The sequence below is a fragment of the Zootermopsis nevadensis genome, unplaced genomic scaffold (assembly GCF_977971745.1).
Source record: "Zootermopsis nevadensis isolate Lab colony 2312 unplaced genomic scaffold, Znev_1.0 Znev_ptg000015l, whole genome shotgun sequence".
NCBI lineage: Eukaryota > Metazoa > Arthropoda > Insecta > Blattodea > Termopsidae > Zootermopsis > Zootermopsis nevadensis.
Genome location: NW_028259147.1, coordinates 4,570,921 through 4,587,851, shown reverse-complemented (window position 1 = coordinate 4,587,851; position 16,931 = coordinate 4,570,921). Strand labels below are relative to the sequence as shown.

General features: G+C 36.9%; 2 protein-coding genes across 6 annotated transcripts; one reads left to right on the top strand and one right to left on the bottom strand.

The window, feature by feature from the left end:
• The first annotated feature begins 1,342 nt into the window (after positions 1 to 1,342).
• On the top strand, positions 1,343 to 16,739 carry LOC110838774 (FGGY carbohydrate kinase domain-containing protein). 5 transcript variants are annotated; one of them, XM_022082346.2, is made up of 10 exons: positions 1,343 to 1,993; positions 2,636 to 2,747; positions 3,256 to 3,496; positions 7,412 to 7,722; positions 8,043 to 8,250; positions 9,312 to 9,462; positions 11,394 to 11,468; positions 12,147 to 12,427; positions 13,392 to 13,512; positions 14,496 to 16,739. In XM_022082346.2, the coding sequence occupies exons 1-9, from the start codon at positions 1,814 to 1,816 to the stop codon at positions 13,471 to 13,473; spliced, it is 1,641 nt and encodes a 546-aa protein (XP_021938038.2). In that variant the 5' UTR covers positions 1,343 to 1,813; the 3' UTR covers positions 13,474 to 13,512; positions 14,496 to 16,739. The 5 variants fall into 5 exon arrangements, with proteins under 5 accessions (XP_021938038.2, XP_021938037.2, XP_021938041.2 ...); XM_022082345.2 differs by having other exon boundaries at positions 14,485 to 16,739; XM_022082349.2 differs by lacking the exon at positions 14,496 to 16,739 and having other exon boundaries at positions 12,252 to 12,427; positions 13,392 to 14,259.
• Positions 15,017 to 16,492, bottom strand: LOC110838775 (synaptic plasticity regulator PANTS). Its single transcript, XM_022082350.2, has 3 exons — positions 16,353 to 16,492; positions 16,026 to 16,190; positions 15,017 to 15,317 (listed from the first exon to the last, which is right to left on the bottom strand). Exons 1-3 carry the CDS (start codon positions 16,389 to 16,391, stop codon positions 15,093 to 15,095), a joined length of 429 nt encoding a protein of 142 aa, XP_021938042.1. The 5' UTR covers positions 16,392 to 16,492; the 3' UTR covers positions 15,017 to 15,092.
• Positions 16,740 to 16,931: the final 192 nt, after the last annotated feature.

Below are 16,931 nucleotides of genomic sequence, written 5' to 3'. Positions count from 1 at the left end.
TATGCTTTATTATTAATGAACCCAGTATTCCATTGCAGCATTTCCTGTTAAGGTAATTTTACATTTATATTAACAGTGTCATCAGTTTGGACCAATAGAACAGGCCCTTCATGTTTTTGAATAGAAATTATAACCATTAGGAAACAATAATTCTCCCAGAATTACAAACTGTAGTGGGGGAGATGCTCTTCTCTTAGGAGATTACATGGTCTGATAGTGTCTGGGTAAAATTTGCATCTAAACATGCAATTCCTGGTAAAGTACATATTCACATTTAAAAATTCATACTTCTGCTAGTGAATGCTTTTCAGTGATTTTGTATTAAATCTCTGAGATGTAAGCTTTGCCATCTGTGCTTATAAACAGTCAGAGCCTCATTAGCATTATACAATTTTTAAAATAATAAATCTACAAATGGAATTAGTTACATTGCAATGGGCATTAGTTTTCTTGTGTAATGTTTAGGCATGTTCAAAACCTGTATATATATAATTGTATCCCTTTATCTTCTCTTGGATAATTTTTGACAAAATTTAGTATTCAAAATCTATACAAATTTGTTGGGAAGATGTTATTTGAAAGTGAATAATATTGTTGCAAACATAATATGAAAATACCCTTACTATCTTAAGTACAAAATTAGGTGTTCAATTTTGTTCATGTAGTTCAGTATTGCCCGGCGTTATTGAAATTTATCTTCAAGAACAGATTGAAAGCATCTACAATGATATTTTAAGTTTTATGAGGTAAGTTTCTATGCATAAATAAAATGCTTGATCTGTGGTGTTGAGTAAGAATATTAGATATTTTCAGGGTGTTTTAAAGTGGCATTGACTTTACAGTAATAATTGTGCCAGTACTGATGTGGCATACAGCTGCTCTGGCAACTCTTGGCCTTCCGTGGTACAACCCTGGCAAAGCTTTCTGAAAAAAAAACTTCAACCAACTGCATGAATCATAGTCCTAAAGAGACAAATTCTTGCCTTTCATGGAATGCACAGGTTCACAACAATACTGTAACGAACCAACCACTGGCCCTTCTCCAGGTCCAGATGAATTCAGTCCATATCCTGTTATATTTCCTTCAGAGCCATTTTAATATCCTCCTGCCTTGCAAGTGGTCTATTCCTGTCAGGCTTTTGTTCCAAAATTTTGTACTGATCTCCCTGCATACCCCACACACCCCATTCTCGTTGATTTAATCATAATAATTGGTAAAGAGTACACCGGAATTCTTATTATGCAGATTTCTCTGGAATAGTGCCACGCGAATTTCTAAAATCCCTGCATTGCAACTGGCATACGCATTTGACAAGGAAGAGCTTCCTTATTGTTGATATTCGCTGGCTGTGAGAGGGGGGACTATCGTCTATGCCGCTTGCACTAACATTATGATGCATGACTTTTCCTTGGACATCGAGACCGTAATTGCCATAGAAATGAAATGTAACAAGAGTAAGAAAATTGAAGTTGGATTTCGTGTAGGCAGAACGATAGTGACGAGTGAGTTGTATTTTAAGTACAAAGGAGGTAGCAATCCGTGATAGGGAGTGAACAAGAGCGGAATACGAACTGTGACATTGAGGGTGAAGAATGGAGATGCACGGTTTCCATCGTAAAATACACATTAGCAAGCGTACCATTTCAGTAAACGACATCAGCAAAGAGAACTGATGAACATCGCGCGCTTACGACTTATGGCCTTGTCATCTTATGATAAGATATGTAGGTGAACGCGTGAGATACGACCCGTTTCCTCCATCATTGGTGACACGAGTTAACGTATGGCAACAGAAAAAGAAATTTACGAAAAATGAAATCTTACTTTATTGGTGTCGACGTGGGAACTGGAAGTGTCAGGGCTGCTCTAGTAACAAGAAATGGTGAACTATTGCACACTTCGTCCAAAGACACGAAAACATGGAGCCCGAAAGTAGGTTATTTTGAACAGTCTACAGATGACATATGGAAAGCAGTTTGTTCTGTGGTGAAGGTAACGGCAAAATAATTCTAATATAAGAATATATAATACAGATAATTTTTAGCACACACATGAAAAACAACACCTTTTAGACTTGGATTTCAACCCAGAAAGAAGTCCAGAAATTAGGATAAATTACAAATACATTTCTGAGACCATAACTATTTAGGCTTCGGTAGTCAGACCAACAGAGCCATTCTGACAGTAGAGCAAGATTAAACCACAGATAAACATTGTACATATAGTTCATATCGAAGAATACGAATAAAATTGGTGAACCAATTTGGAAATAATTGAAGGCGAGTGCCTGTCATGACTGGCCTTCTGTTAACAAAAGGTTGATGAGGATTGCGATGACTAAAACAATGTTCAGACCTAATGATCTTCCCCAGCAGAGTTGATTGTGTTCTTCATCCTGAGATGTTTTAACTCTGTGTGTGTTGTCTGATGATGATGATGATGTGTGTGTGTGTGTGTGTGTCTATATATATATATCACACACACACACACTTTACAGCCAACATTTTTAGGTTAGGATCATTTGTATCATGACACAAGTATATGTGTAGAGATTTAGAATTATATGGAATTTTGACTGATCTTACAAAAGCACATTGAAATTTTCATTAATATGATGTACACTGTTTATCTTAGGATGTTACAAAGAATGTGCCTAGCAATGCTGTGAAAGGTATTGGGTTTGATGCTACATGTTCTTTGGCTGTGATGGATGCAGAAGGAAATCCTCTCTCTGTCAGTCCTACAGGTAATGTCAGTTATGTAAGGATTTTTTCTGAGTACCAACATTGGTTGAAGATTGTTTTCCTATATGAAACTTCATTTTACCTATTCTTTACATTTGTCCATCAGTTCTTATAGGCATGTAATAAGCTTGTCCAATCAGTGTATTTATCTTCATTTCTACAGGATTTTATGCAGTCATTTATTCATATTTCTTGTACAGCACCTTGACATAATTACACTGGTTACTTACAACCTTGTGTAATTCTACCAACAAAGTAAAACAGGTTTCTTTGCATTTGTATATATTTTTATATTTCTGCAGTAAATCTGAATTAAGTGATAGATTAAGTTGGGTTTAGTTTAATTTAATTTAGTTTATTGAATCCAGTAATAAAAAAGGTGACTGTTATGTAACTATTTTTGTACATGGTAAACAGATTGAAAGGATTTTCTTCATTTCTATTTTCATACTTACGCACATGCACACACAAACCTAATAATGAGTTTCATATTCCTTTTATTTCTGCCAGGAAATAATGAGCAAAATGTAATTCTGTGGCTGGACCATCGTGCTTTTGACGAGGCAGAGTTTATCAATAGCTTGAAGCATCCTGTCTTGAAATATGTTGGTGGCAAGATTTCACTTGAAATGGAGACACCCAAACTTCTGTGGCTGAAGAGGAATATGAAGGAACAGTGTTGGAATAAAGCTGAATATTTCTTTGATTTGCCAGATTTCTTGACTTGGAGAGCCACTGGTGTAGATTCACGGTTTGTATTTCTGTATTATGTATAAAGTTAATTGTTCAGTGCTCTGTAATACTTAATATAAAGAAACTAACTAACTAACTAACTAGATGGCTTACCGAACCCGAAGGTTCATCACCGAATTAACCAAAGCCCTCCACCGGACCCTGTCCTGGGCCAACAAAATCCAGTTTCCTTCAACTCCTATCTCCCATAGATCCCGCCTGAGATTATCCTCCCATCTACGTCTAGGTCTCCCCAGCGGTCTCTTCCCTTCAGGTTTCCCAACCAGTACCCGGTGCACACCTCTTGTCCCATCCATGCGCGCTACATGTCCCGCCCATCTCACCCTTCTCGACTTAATCACCCTCACAATACTGGGGGAGCAGTACAGATTTTTAAGCTCGTCATTGTGCAGTTTTCTCCACGCCCCATCGTCTTCCCTCTTAGGCCCAAATATCCTCCTCAACACCCGATTCTCAAACACCTGCAATCTGTGTTCCTCCCTCTGAGTGAGAGACCATGTTTCGCACCCATACAAAACAACAGGCAAGATTATTGTTTTGTATACTTTAATTTTCAGGTTCTTAGAAATCAGACGGGAAGACAAAATATTTTGGACTGAGAAGTAGCAAGCATTTCCGGAATTTAGTCTCCTCCTAACTTCCTCACAAGTATCATTTTGATTTGTTATTGTTGTTCCCAAATATTTGAACTTTGTAACCCTTTCAAAGGATTTATTAGCTACCCTAAGATAATTTTGCCCGCCTGTCTTCTGATGACGAGATACTAACATGTACTTAGTTTTTTCTGAATTTACTTCCAGCCCCACTTGTCTACCAGCCTCTAGTAAAACTTCTGCGTTCCTCTTTATTGTATTTATATCGTCCCCCAATAAATTAACATCATCAGCATATGCCAATAGCTGATGTGTCCCGTTCAATTGCAAACCCTCCTGCCTACCTTGGACCTTCCTGATGGCGTATTCTAGCGCAAAGTTAAAGAGCAAGGGAGACAAAGCATCTCCTTGTTTTAGACCGTTCTTGATGAGGAATGTCTCAGATACATATTTACCTACTCGAATTTTGCTGCAGGTTTCATTTAAGCACATTTTTATTAGACCCACTAGCTTCTTTGGTATACCAAATTCAATAAGAATATTATATAGCACTTCTCTCTTCACAGAGTCATAGGCTTTTTTGAAATCTATAAATAACTGATGTACAGTCCCACCGAACTCCCATTTTTTCTCTAGTATCTGACGAATGCAAAAGATCTGATCAATCGTTGATCTGTTTCGTCTGAACCCACACTGATGATCCCCAATAGTTTCATTCGCATATGGGGTTAATCTTGCCAAAAGAATGTTGGATAGAATTTTGTATGAGGTTGATAGCAGCGATATTCCTCGGTAATTACCACACTCAGTCTTGTCCCCCTTCTTATAAATAGGAATAATTATGGATTCCTTCCATTGATGTGGCATCTCTTCCTTATCCCAAATTAACTGAATAAGCTTATGGATCCTCATATGCAACCCTTTGCCACCTGCTTTAATTAATTCGGCCGGAATCTGATCAATTCCTGGAGATTTATAACTTTTCAACTTCCCAATGGCTAGTTCCACTTCATCTAAGCTAGGTTCTGGCACCAACAGTTCAGCTGTATGCATTTTAATCTGTCTAATATCACCAGTATTATGAACATTTAAGAGCTCGCTAAAGAAATTTTTCCACCTATTCACAATTTTTATTGGATCTGCAAGAAAATTGCCACTATCATCCTTTACCAAATTAGTCTGGGGTTGATATCCTTTCTTAAAGTTATTAATGCCTCTGTACAGGTCTCTGATGTTTTTTTCCTTATTATTTGTCTCAAGTTCAGCAATTTTGCCCTTCAGGTATTCCCTTTTCTTAGTCCTAAAGGTTCTACTAGCCTCACGTCTCACGTTACATAGATTATCCGCATTTGTTTTGTTTGGGTTCTGCAACCATTGAAATTTTGTTTGCTTCCTTCGATCTATTAATTTTGAACATTCTTCATCAAACCACGGTTTATTTTGCTTTCTCCTGTAGTATCCTAGTTTCTCTTTTGCTGAAATTTTGATGCAGTTTCTGACATTTTCCCACTCCCTGTTGATGTCCACACTTTCATTATCCTCATTTGTCTCTAAAATTTGAAACCTATTCGAAATTTCAACTTGATATTGTTCCTTTGCCTCTCCCTCACTTAATTTTTTCAAATCAAATCTTTCTGTGTCAAAATTTTGTTTAGTTCGTCTACTTACTGAAAGCCGCTCCCTCACTTTTGCTACCACCAGATAATGATCAGTGTCGCAATCTGCTCCTCTGAATGATCTCACATCAATTACATTTGTCTGCCTTCTCTTATCTACTAAAACATGATCTATTTGATTGTGTGTTCTGCCATCTGGGGAAGTCCAAGTGTATTTATGAACATCACGGTGTGGAAATTTTGTACTTTTTACAATTAAATCTTTTGACGTAGCGAAGGTCACTGCTCTGACGCCATTATCATTACTAAGTGCATGGAGACTCTCGCTGCCTATTGTGGGTTTGAAGACATCCTCCCTCCCAATTTTTGCATTGAAATCTCCTAGCAGAATTTTCATGTGATACTTGCCAAATGTATCAAATACTGATTCCAATTCTTCATAAAAGCTATCCTTGATATCATCGCTTTTGTCTTCAGTTGGGGCATGAACATTAAGGACAATGATGTCGCACCAACGTCCTTCCAAAATTACGTAAGACAACCTGTCACTAACAAATTCTACTCTCTTAACTGCTGCCCTAATTCTGCTATGAACAAAAAAACCCGTCCCTAGCTGATGATTGTCATTCCCCTTTCCATAGAAAAATGTAAAATTGTCCACTGGGATCGTGCCCTCCCCCTCCCATCGCACTTCCTGCACTGCCACTAAGTCTAACTTATAATTCCCTAATTCCCTACACACTGATTTCAGTGCCCCAGCCCTATAGAGGCTCCTAATGTTCCAGGTACCAAATCTCATGTCCTTTTTCAATTGCCGTGGTCGTGCCAAAGAGTCCGTCCTGATCCGAGGCTTGGTTGATTTTTTCGTAACACATATTTTTTTTTAAAGGTGAAAGGTTGTTAGCCCTACACCCAACCCCCAACCTGGAGGACCAGGGTATCACTCTTAGTCTAGCGCATCTCCTTAGACCTGTCCGGCTTGGGTGACCCTACCATGAGCCGAAGCTCAGGCCGGCATAGCCCTAAGGGTCATTTGAGCACGCAAGCCTCCTCACCCGGCAGATTGCCTTCGACAAGGTGGTGATACCTTCGAGAAGGAATATAAAGAAACATATTTTTAAAATCAAATTAATTTAAAACAGTCATTTCATTAATTGTTTATAAGGAATAACTTGTCATTTCAAGTCCCAGTTAAACAGTAAATTTACCTTTATGTGATTAGCATTGTTTCTAATTGAGGATAAATGCTGCTGTTTATTCAACCAGTTATAAATTTGGTTAATTTTAGTGTAGACTTGCAGTACCAAGATTAATTGAAATCTGTTAAGTAGTTTTGCAGATGAAAAATATGCATTCATTTTATGCAATTTGTGTAAACAGCTCAAACAAAACTTTGACTTATATTGGTAACTGTTTCATATGTGACTTGGTGTATAAGGTTCAGTACTGGCATTGCTTCCACAACAGCAGTATTGATTTTATTGCCATGGCTCAGTCTTAAGGAATTTGGTACTGGTATTTACTCCACATTAGATTTAAAAGTTACAGTACCATGACTTGTTCTGGAATCAGGTAATAGCATTTCCTCCAAATAGACTGTAATGGCTGTGTTGTTATGTAAGACTTATTTATGAGAACAATGCACCACATTATTATAGGTTGGCATTAAGGTAGGAGGGGCTTGTGTCCTTCCTGGTTTTACAGGTCACTGTGCTCTTTAGTCTGCAAGTGGACATATGAGGCTCATCCAAATGGGAATAATGGTTGGAGTGAGGACTACTTCAGGCAGATTGGGTTGTCAGACCTGATGGAGCAGAATTGGAAGAAAATTGGTTCTGTGGTGAAGGAGCCTGGTTCTCCCTGTGGTAGTGGACTCAGTGAGCAGGCAGCACAAGAATTGGGGCTGCAGTGCGGAACTCCTGTTGGAACATCCATAATTGATGCTCATGCTGGTGGTTTAGGTATGATTGGATGCTCAGCAGGCTCAGTGTGCAAGGAATTCCAAACCAGGCTGAGTAAGTTGGCAGACTGAACTTATAGAGCATGATAGTTTGTGTACATACGTTTTATACAAAGAGATCTCGCAACACACGTAATACCATTGTACAGTTTAGATGTCTGCGTCAGGCATCATTTTCTTTTGTTGAGCATTAGTAAAGCTATTGGATTTATGTCTGACAAATATTGCGTTGTTATGAAATGTTCTTCAGCAGCATAACCACAATTTCAGAAATATAAAACAATAAATTGTCTCTTTCAGCAGTGACAGCATATAATTTATGTAACCTGTTAATTCTGTGATGATTATATACAGAAATATGAAACTCTTTTGTAGGTCTGATATGTGGCACTTCCACATGCCACATGGCTGTGCACAAGGATGCACTGTTTGTGGAAGGTGTTTGGGGACCTTACTACAGTGCTATGGTCCCGGGTTACTGGTTGAACGAGGCTGGTCAGAGTGCCACTGGCAAGTTGATTGATCATGTGATAGACTCTCACCCAGCCACTGCACAATTAAAAGCCAAGATTGGGAAGAATATGTAAGCTTTTATCATCACACTAATTCAGAAAATGCTTGTTATGTGGTCTTTGCACAGAGTGTGTAGTGAGAATGCGTTATGGTCTGATCATGCCTGTCTAGTTAATTCAGCTTGAGAATTACTGGATAGATTTGGATTAAATTTGATTTGGATGTTGTGCTATTCTATACAACCTCAGAATCATCTTTTGAATATCCTGCAAACAGTGATAACAAAATGATGGATGAAGAAAATCATGAGATAGACATTGAGGTGCTGCAATCTGGTGGCCAGAGTGGAAATTATCGAACAAAGTGGATTCACTACCTCAAAATGCATGTTGCAAAGAACACATGGCGATACTGTGTGTACTTGGATATTTTCTAAGCTTGTTCTTCAGTTCAGTGCTTCATCATTGAGTGGTTTTTGTACCAGGGTGTGTTGTCGTTTCACAGCCCACCATTCTTTTCTGTCCACCTTGTCTTTGGTCTTCTCAGTGATCATTTATTCAGTATCTTCATTTCTGAAATTCTTAGAGGAATTATAAGATTTGTATGTGATTTAAAACAAATAGGCAGAATTGATTTTTAATTAAGTTTTTTTAGCCATTAGTTGGTACATCATCAAAAATTTATATTTTCATGAACCATACGAGTTCTTCATACCATTTCATTAATAATGGTATAGTCTGAGTGAAGATGTAGATTAAATGGAGTTACCACAGAATAAATTATGAACGCAATCTTTTCTGACTTGTAACTGATGTGGCAATGTTTAGAATGAATTCAAAATTTTGATGGGTAATACTTGGGTAGTGGCTAGTTGCTAGGTCAAGGAGGAGATTGGAGAATAATATTGAAAGGAACCTCAGGGAAATAGGTCCTGATTATGTGCATTGGATTGTACTGGCTCAGAATTGTGTCCAGTTGGGACTACAGTCATAAGCCTGCTAAGTGTGTCATCAAAAAGTTAGTTGTTGTTTTTTTCATTCTGAATAGCAATTAAATAATGATTTTAGTCTAAAGTGGTTGCCATGATTTGGCTGGCCAGTCATTATATGGGCGGTTTATTTTTTTTTAAAGGCATATTCAACAATATTTGAACAGTGTTCTTGAAAATATGGCCAAGAAGAAAGGTGTTGCTTCAGTTTCTATGTTGACCAGCGATATTCACGTGTGGCCCGACTTCCATGGGAATCGTTCACCTCTTGCTGATCCATCATTGTTGGGAATGGTAATATCTTTGTCATTCAATTTTTACATTTTAAACTTCGCTAAACTGTAGTGTTCACTCTCTGAAAGTGTTATGTGTCTGGAGTGACAACTGTCACAGAAAAAGTTGTTTGATTCAGAAACTGTGTTGATAGTATAAACAGTAATGGTTTATACATACATACAGAAAATGTGTTAATTTTCCATCAGTGTTTGTATTTTTGTAAATAGTACATAAATCTGATGTTCGAGTTCAGGGATGTAGGAAAAATCTGACCACGAATGGTTACGCAGTATTAAGATAGTGTATATGTGCGTGTTTGCAACATATTTGTTTTCTGACAAAGGTTGTGCTATTTCCTTGGCTCCTGGGGTTCAGAGTCCTGCTCATCTGCTGGGTGTCAGCTTGTTGTGATTGGTCAGGGGATATCACTTGGTAAGGTTAGTGTGGCAGGCTGCTTAAAGCACAGCACTAACTTTATTTGTGATGACTGAACTAATCTAGTGGCTGACTCATATGCACTTCACATTTGCAACTTGGTAATTGTCAGTACAAGGTCTGAGACTAAAATAACTGGATTGCTTCTGTAAACTAACATTTTTACGGTCACTTTCAAAGTGACCAAAGTGTGGATTTTGCACAAAAAAAAACATTCTGTTGTTTCTTTGATGCTTACAAACCATTTTCTGAAACTCCGTAAAAATTAAAAATTGCGTTGTGCAAGACCTGGTGAGTACAGTATGGTATTTGTCTTCTTGTCAAAATATTGCTTTGCAGAAAATACTAAGGGAACCTTTAGTGTCATGATGAGAAATGCACATTTCTAGCCAAAGATTGTCTCAGATGGTTGATTTTTCATCATGTTTAATGTCTTTGTGTACTTTGTATTACTGCATTTGCATATTGCTTTTAAATTAATAATGTACTGGTATTTAAATGCAGGTTAAAGGTCTTGTCTGTCTCTTCATTGCTATTTTACTTACACTATAGAATATGTATAGGAAAGACCAAGAGATTATGGCAGGATTAAAATATAAATAATGTTGAGAAAGACATGGAACTTTTAACCTTTTCACATGTCAGTTTCTTCCTTACTTTCCAAAGTTGGATTTCTAATCATATTAACAAATTTACCCATTCAAGTTTACATCACATCTGTGAGATTTGAGGTTTTCATGGTGGTGAGGATAATAATGATGGTGTTCTGGGTTTTGGTATCATGTAGACTCCTTGATAGATGCCAGCATTTTGAAAAAACCTATTCTCCCAATCTTCAGGGCTGAAGCTCTCTGATATGTTGGCATCTACTAATAAGTCTACATGGTGCAAGAATCTGAAAGAATAACATTACATCACATCTGTTTGAGTGTTTATCACAGGTTACAGAGAAAATAACTCTTTGGTGAGAATGAGCTTCCCACGCTTATGCACAGTTGAATGCCCTTTATTAAACACTATAATCAGTCTAAAGGATATAATTTGTTTTGATTTTCAAAGGCCTTGATGCATATCTGATTTTGTGATTTGCCTTTATTATGTCCATTTTCCTCACCCCTCTGTAAAGCTACCCAAGCTTAAGAAAATTTGGTACTCTGGATTGGATTTAACAATTTCAGATACAGTGGCTCTTTGTTGTGTTAGAAATGTTTAACCTTAACATATTAATACCAGAGAGTGAGCAGAGATGTATGAGCAAGTGAATGCTAATCACTAGATCTGCTTGGATCTGAGCTGTCATAGTGGGGTAAAAGCAAAATAAAACAAAACTATTACTATGACAGCTATTCACTAAAGGCAGGAATAGGTATAAGCCCTGAAATGCTTTGTGTGTCATACGTGTTGCAGACAGTAGCCAATGTCCATGCATACTTGTATCAGAATGGATTGACCATTGATAAAAACTATGATACAAATATCATATAGAGTTTCATAACATTTATTCATTTATTCAGATCTGTGGGCTGACTCTGGCGGCAGATGAAGAGAACTTGGCACTCATCTATCTTGCGACCATTCAAGCTTTGGCTGTAAGTGTTAGTTATTAGTTTATTTGGGAGCCAGATAGCTGAGTCACTATAAGGATTAGGGTTGGATAATTAAGATCTGACGCCCGGCGAGGGAAAAGATTTTTCTCTTGTCCAGACTGGCTCTGGGACTTACAAAGCATCCTAATCAGTAGGTACGAGGGACTCTGTATCCTTTGGGGTAAAGTAGACGATGGTGATCACTCACTCTTTCTGGTGCTGAGGTCAAAAAGTAGTGGAGCTATACCTTCACGCCCCTGTATGTCTTCATGACATGCTTAAGAAGCACCACAACAACTTTACTTATTCGCATTTGCCAGCTGCTTAGATTGTTTAGTAGTGAGTTGCAGGGTGATATGAATGATGGCTTGATGGGATGTGGTTGGAATGTAATAAAGATGTATGTATGGAAGCAGTTGTGGCCTTTTTAAAGTTACTATTACACCATTTGGTTACCATTGCATTTATTGTGGAGAAAATTCTACTACCAGAAATTAGGTTAGGTTATGTTACATTTTAGTTTTCTTAGATACAATATCATTCTTAATTGGATATGATGTTTTATACAACTCAGAAGCTTTAAAGAAAACTCTACTAAATGAAGGAAAAAATTATCTGAATCTTGTGATTTCCTAGCTTTTATTTTAGCATGAAAGTGTCAGAAAATTGTTGGTGTTACAGTATGGCACACTACACATTATGCATGTGCTGTGTGCAGCCAACCACTCGGATATTCAGTCACTGCTAGTATGTGGAGGTCTGAGTCGCAACCCACTGTTTGTTCAGACTCAGGCTGATGTGGCAAATCTCCCAGTTCTGTGTCCCCGAGAGAGTGAATCTGTTCTCATTGGAGCAGCAATCCTTGGAGCTTGTTCTGCAGGAGCATTTCCTGATGTACAGACTGCCTTGAAGGTCATGGGAGGTGAAGCTGACATTGTCAGTCCCAGACACAAGGAACACAGGTATTTACATGCTCTTTCACTGCTGAAATACTGCATTGGTTATGGGCAGAGATCTTGTACTAAACAGGACTTTTAACAAGTGTACGAAGGGGGTCAAATTCACTTTATTCATAGTAGTAACATTTTTGCATGTACAGTACCTGTGTGCTATATGAAGTTGTGTACAGCGAGATATTGTGAAGTGTTTGTGACTATAAGACGAGTCGTAGGTTAGTTATTTTAACATTTTGCATATGTTAAGCTGTTTTTGATAAATGTTCATATATTTTCACGGATTTCAGATCATTAGCTTCCAGAATACGATATTTTGTTTATGGTTGCATAAAATTTTTCATACGACAGTGAGACTTTGGGGTAGGGGGCAGGAGAATTTAATTATTTTTACTTTCTGTATCAAAATCCATGTCAGCTCTGTTAAAATTCAAGATGGTATGAATACACAGTATTCTGAACATTCCTTCATTTGTAGATATTCTGTAAGGAGCTAAACAGATGGTAATATTTCATATGTGGCTAGAACGAGTGGTTCCACAAACTGGCAGCATAAAATGCAACACCCAAGGATAATGACCAGTTACCTGTTTATATCTTATGTTAGGGGTGACTGCTATAAAATGCAAATCTAGAAACAGAGAAAGAAAATCAGACACGAATGTAGAAAATGCCAGTACCTGACAATTATCATAGCTTCTATTTCTGAAGATTCCTGATAATGCAAATATTCTGATCAGTCCAGGATCTGTTGGATTGTTACAACTGAAAGTTAGTGATTAATTTATAAATTCACATTCTTTCCTTTTTGAATTCTGAGGTGGAAGAAATATTTTTGCCAGCAAAATGAACTTCAGGTCTTCTGATGAAGGGTTGATGTTATATTGCAAGAAGATCCATTACATGTTCCTGTAAAGTTAGTATCTGTTAAAGTCCAGTAGACTGATATGTATTTGTACCTTTTTCTTTATAGATATCATCAAAAGAAATACAAAGTTTTCCTTAAGATGGTGGAACATCAGAGGGAATATAGAGCAATAATGTCCCAAGATTAAAGGCCTACTTCTCTTGGAGTTACATATTTGACTGACAAAGTATGTATTTTTATACAATTTTTTTTATCATGGTACAACTTAAAGATCTGATTGAATTGTATACATAAGTTAAAAATAATATATTTAGGCTTTTTTGTGGAGATTATATATTTATATATATATTATTTTATCTGCAGTAATCATGAAATTCATGTGAAAATGTAAAATGCAAAATTCATGTAATTGTAAAAACATGCTCATTTTATATCTTGACCTGACTTGAAATTGATACTCTGTTCTCAAATTTGTATTTCAAGTCTGAAAACATCACTGTTAGGACGTTTTCCCATGTCTCGCAGTGTGAACCAGTCTTAAGACTGAAGATGATATAGGTAAAGCAGACAAACTTGTAGTTGGTGTCTGTTTTTGCATCCTGAGTGTGTTTATCCACAGCTTGCACTCATGATGGTTTGTAATGTTATATTCACAGTTCATATTATTTTTGGGGTAATTTCACAATATACAGGTCAGACTTATCAGATTCACTATGTTGGTCTATTCACTTGTAATACATTCCATTCTGGGTGAATGTAATTTTATGACATTTGATATTACAGTGCTTGCTGAAATGAATTGCTGAAATTGAATGTTGGGCTAATTTTGATGTGGACTGTCATTTTAGAGGTAGAGAAAACATCACATAAAATTTCCATTGACCATACAGTGGACTTATAACAATACATTTGTTTTGCAAAGCAACCATTTGAGATATTATATGGGTTCAGCAAAATAAACACAAAAATAGAAGAGTGGCTATTTGATGGGGCATGCTAATGGCCTGGTTGACCTTCATTGCCACATATCTACTGATCCCACCTATCCATTCAGTAATAATACGACTGTGTGGAACACAAAGCACCAGCTCAGTTAGGTTAATACCTTTTTACCTTTGTACAATAATTGCTGGGGCCAAAGTTAATGAGCTGTTATACTTTTTTAGCATGTTTTGTCCTTAAACCATGTTCCCTGTAGTGTTTTTACAGTGTGGTTGGATATATCTGTTATCAAGAAACCAGAAGCTTGGATGTTAATTAGCTGTACTCCGTGCAAGTATAGACATTACAGTGTGAATGCGAAATGGACGGTGGGCTTGAACTTTCACAAACTCTTTGGAAGATACTGCACAAAGACAACGTAATGTTTTCATGTAAGTAGTTATGTATGTAGCTTGTTGGTGGATATAAAGTTCTCACAGCAATGAGTATGAAGATGGCTGTTGCACCATATGTTGACCATTTCATAGGAGCTTACTGCCTCCATCGTCAGAGTGATAGAGGCAGTTAAGCTCCTCTTAAATGTTGGTGATTATCTACCACACTATAAGATGCAACATCTCTGAGGACTTCCATTTTCATACTTCTCACTGCAAGAACCTCAAATTTCACCTAGTATAAATAAGCTGTCAAGTGGCTGATAAAGGCTGGCCTGTTCCATATTCAACATCTATATAATTTTTGTTGCTCTTGAAGGAAGTTTGTGATGAAAGAGGAATGTGGAAAAAAACTACTTTCTTCAGTCTTATATTTCTAAAATCACAGTTACAAATATTCTATTACAAAACTATATAACAATCTCAAATGTCAAGATAATACACACAGAGTTCTTTGTAATTCTTCAGGTTTATTGTCTGCCATTTCTTTAGCTCGGTGATACAAATATGTGTTTTCATACTCCTTTATGAATCTCTCTGGCAATGGCTTGTTCCAGTCAGCTGGAGGTTCTACCCTCTTCTTCCAGACATTGTTCTTATAGTGACCTTCTAATCGTTTCAATCTGCGTTCTTTTTCACTCTGTACCAGCTCTTCCTGTACAAATCAAAGAGAAAAAATCCATTCATGCTGATCAGTTAATTTGCTTACTGCTATAGTTCATTTACAGTTCTGTCTCGCTTAGGTATCATGAACAGCTTTTCAACCAGGCCAATGAAATATGTAAAGCACTACTTGGAGAAGAATCCTTAGTAGTCGTGCAGCTAGTCAATATATTCATCACCTTTTATGGAACCAATAGTTCATTATGGTGTTCACAAGAGCCCACCATTGGTCCCTGAGACATATGAATACAGCCTACATCTCTCATCCTATTCTTCTAAGATTAATTTTAATATCCTTCCCTCTATGCTTAGGTTTTCCAACCAACATTTTGCATGCATTTCTCATTTATCCTATGTGGCTTATGTTCAAATATTCTCCTTAGAATCCTGTTATCAAACACCCTCAATCTATGTCCTTTTCTTAATGTGAAAGCACAAGATTCACACCCACAATTTTGTATATTTTAAGCTTGACATTTTTAGACCTTAAACAGTATGACAAAAGATTCTGAAATGAGTAGAAGCAAGAACTGCCCAACTATAGTCTACTCACAAGTTCATGAATGTAATGTATTGATAATTACAAATAACCAGTGTATCTGGATGTTTCATACCCAGTAACCAAAACCATCTTTTACAAATACATATACAAACATTATTTTAATTATTAATATAATTATTTTATTTATTTTATTTTTACCAGTGCATTAGCATTCTGTTTATTTCTCCACTGAACACAGCTGTTGAAGTCCCTTTTCCACTGTGAACAATCTATAGTTTCACCAAATATGAAGTATTGATGAAAACGAGCCTTTATACTTGTACACTCACTATATTCCTCTTTATACATATTACATGGTCTAACCTGAAATTCAGAGGCAAAACACAAATAAGCAGGATGAATAAATTGCATACAAACCTGAGGCATTTCATACTTATAAACAAAATACTGTAATTGGTTTTTAAGTTATTTAATGACACCTTAACATCTGTTCATGTCACTCATTCAATTCATTTTCAACTTTACCATCCAGTCATCCTGGTCCTCAGCAACTGAATTTGACATTCTAATATATGCTTTCTTCTGTAGCTTCTGCTGTGCTTAACACACAAACTCATACACAGTTTGGTTTCATCTGTGCACAGTTATGCCAACACGACAATGAAGATGATGTTCGTCGGAGTTTTTAGTCGTGTAGACTCGATGGTCATTGAACACTATCGTATCGTGGTAGCAACATTACTTATTGCTAAGGTGCATGCTGTTGAGTAACTTTTCAACATTCATATGTTTTATTGTTCTATCTAGAAGTGGTACCTTAATAAATAAACAACGCCCAAAAATTAATTTACCGCCACCTCCGCTTTGACTACTATATTAGTGGTGAATAAAGAATGATGTTCTAACCACGAATGGCTTTTTATTGTTGTTACTGCATATTGACTGTACATAGGTGGCAGCATTTACGACATTCTTCTGCAACCTGACGATAGTTTAAGGAATCATACTGCAATGGTAACATCCATGTCCACCAACATATTTGCACGTTGTTTATTTTTGATACGTCAACTTTTAGAGTGAGATTTATTGTAATTTGCTTAGTAT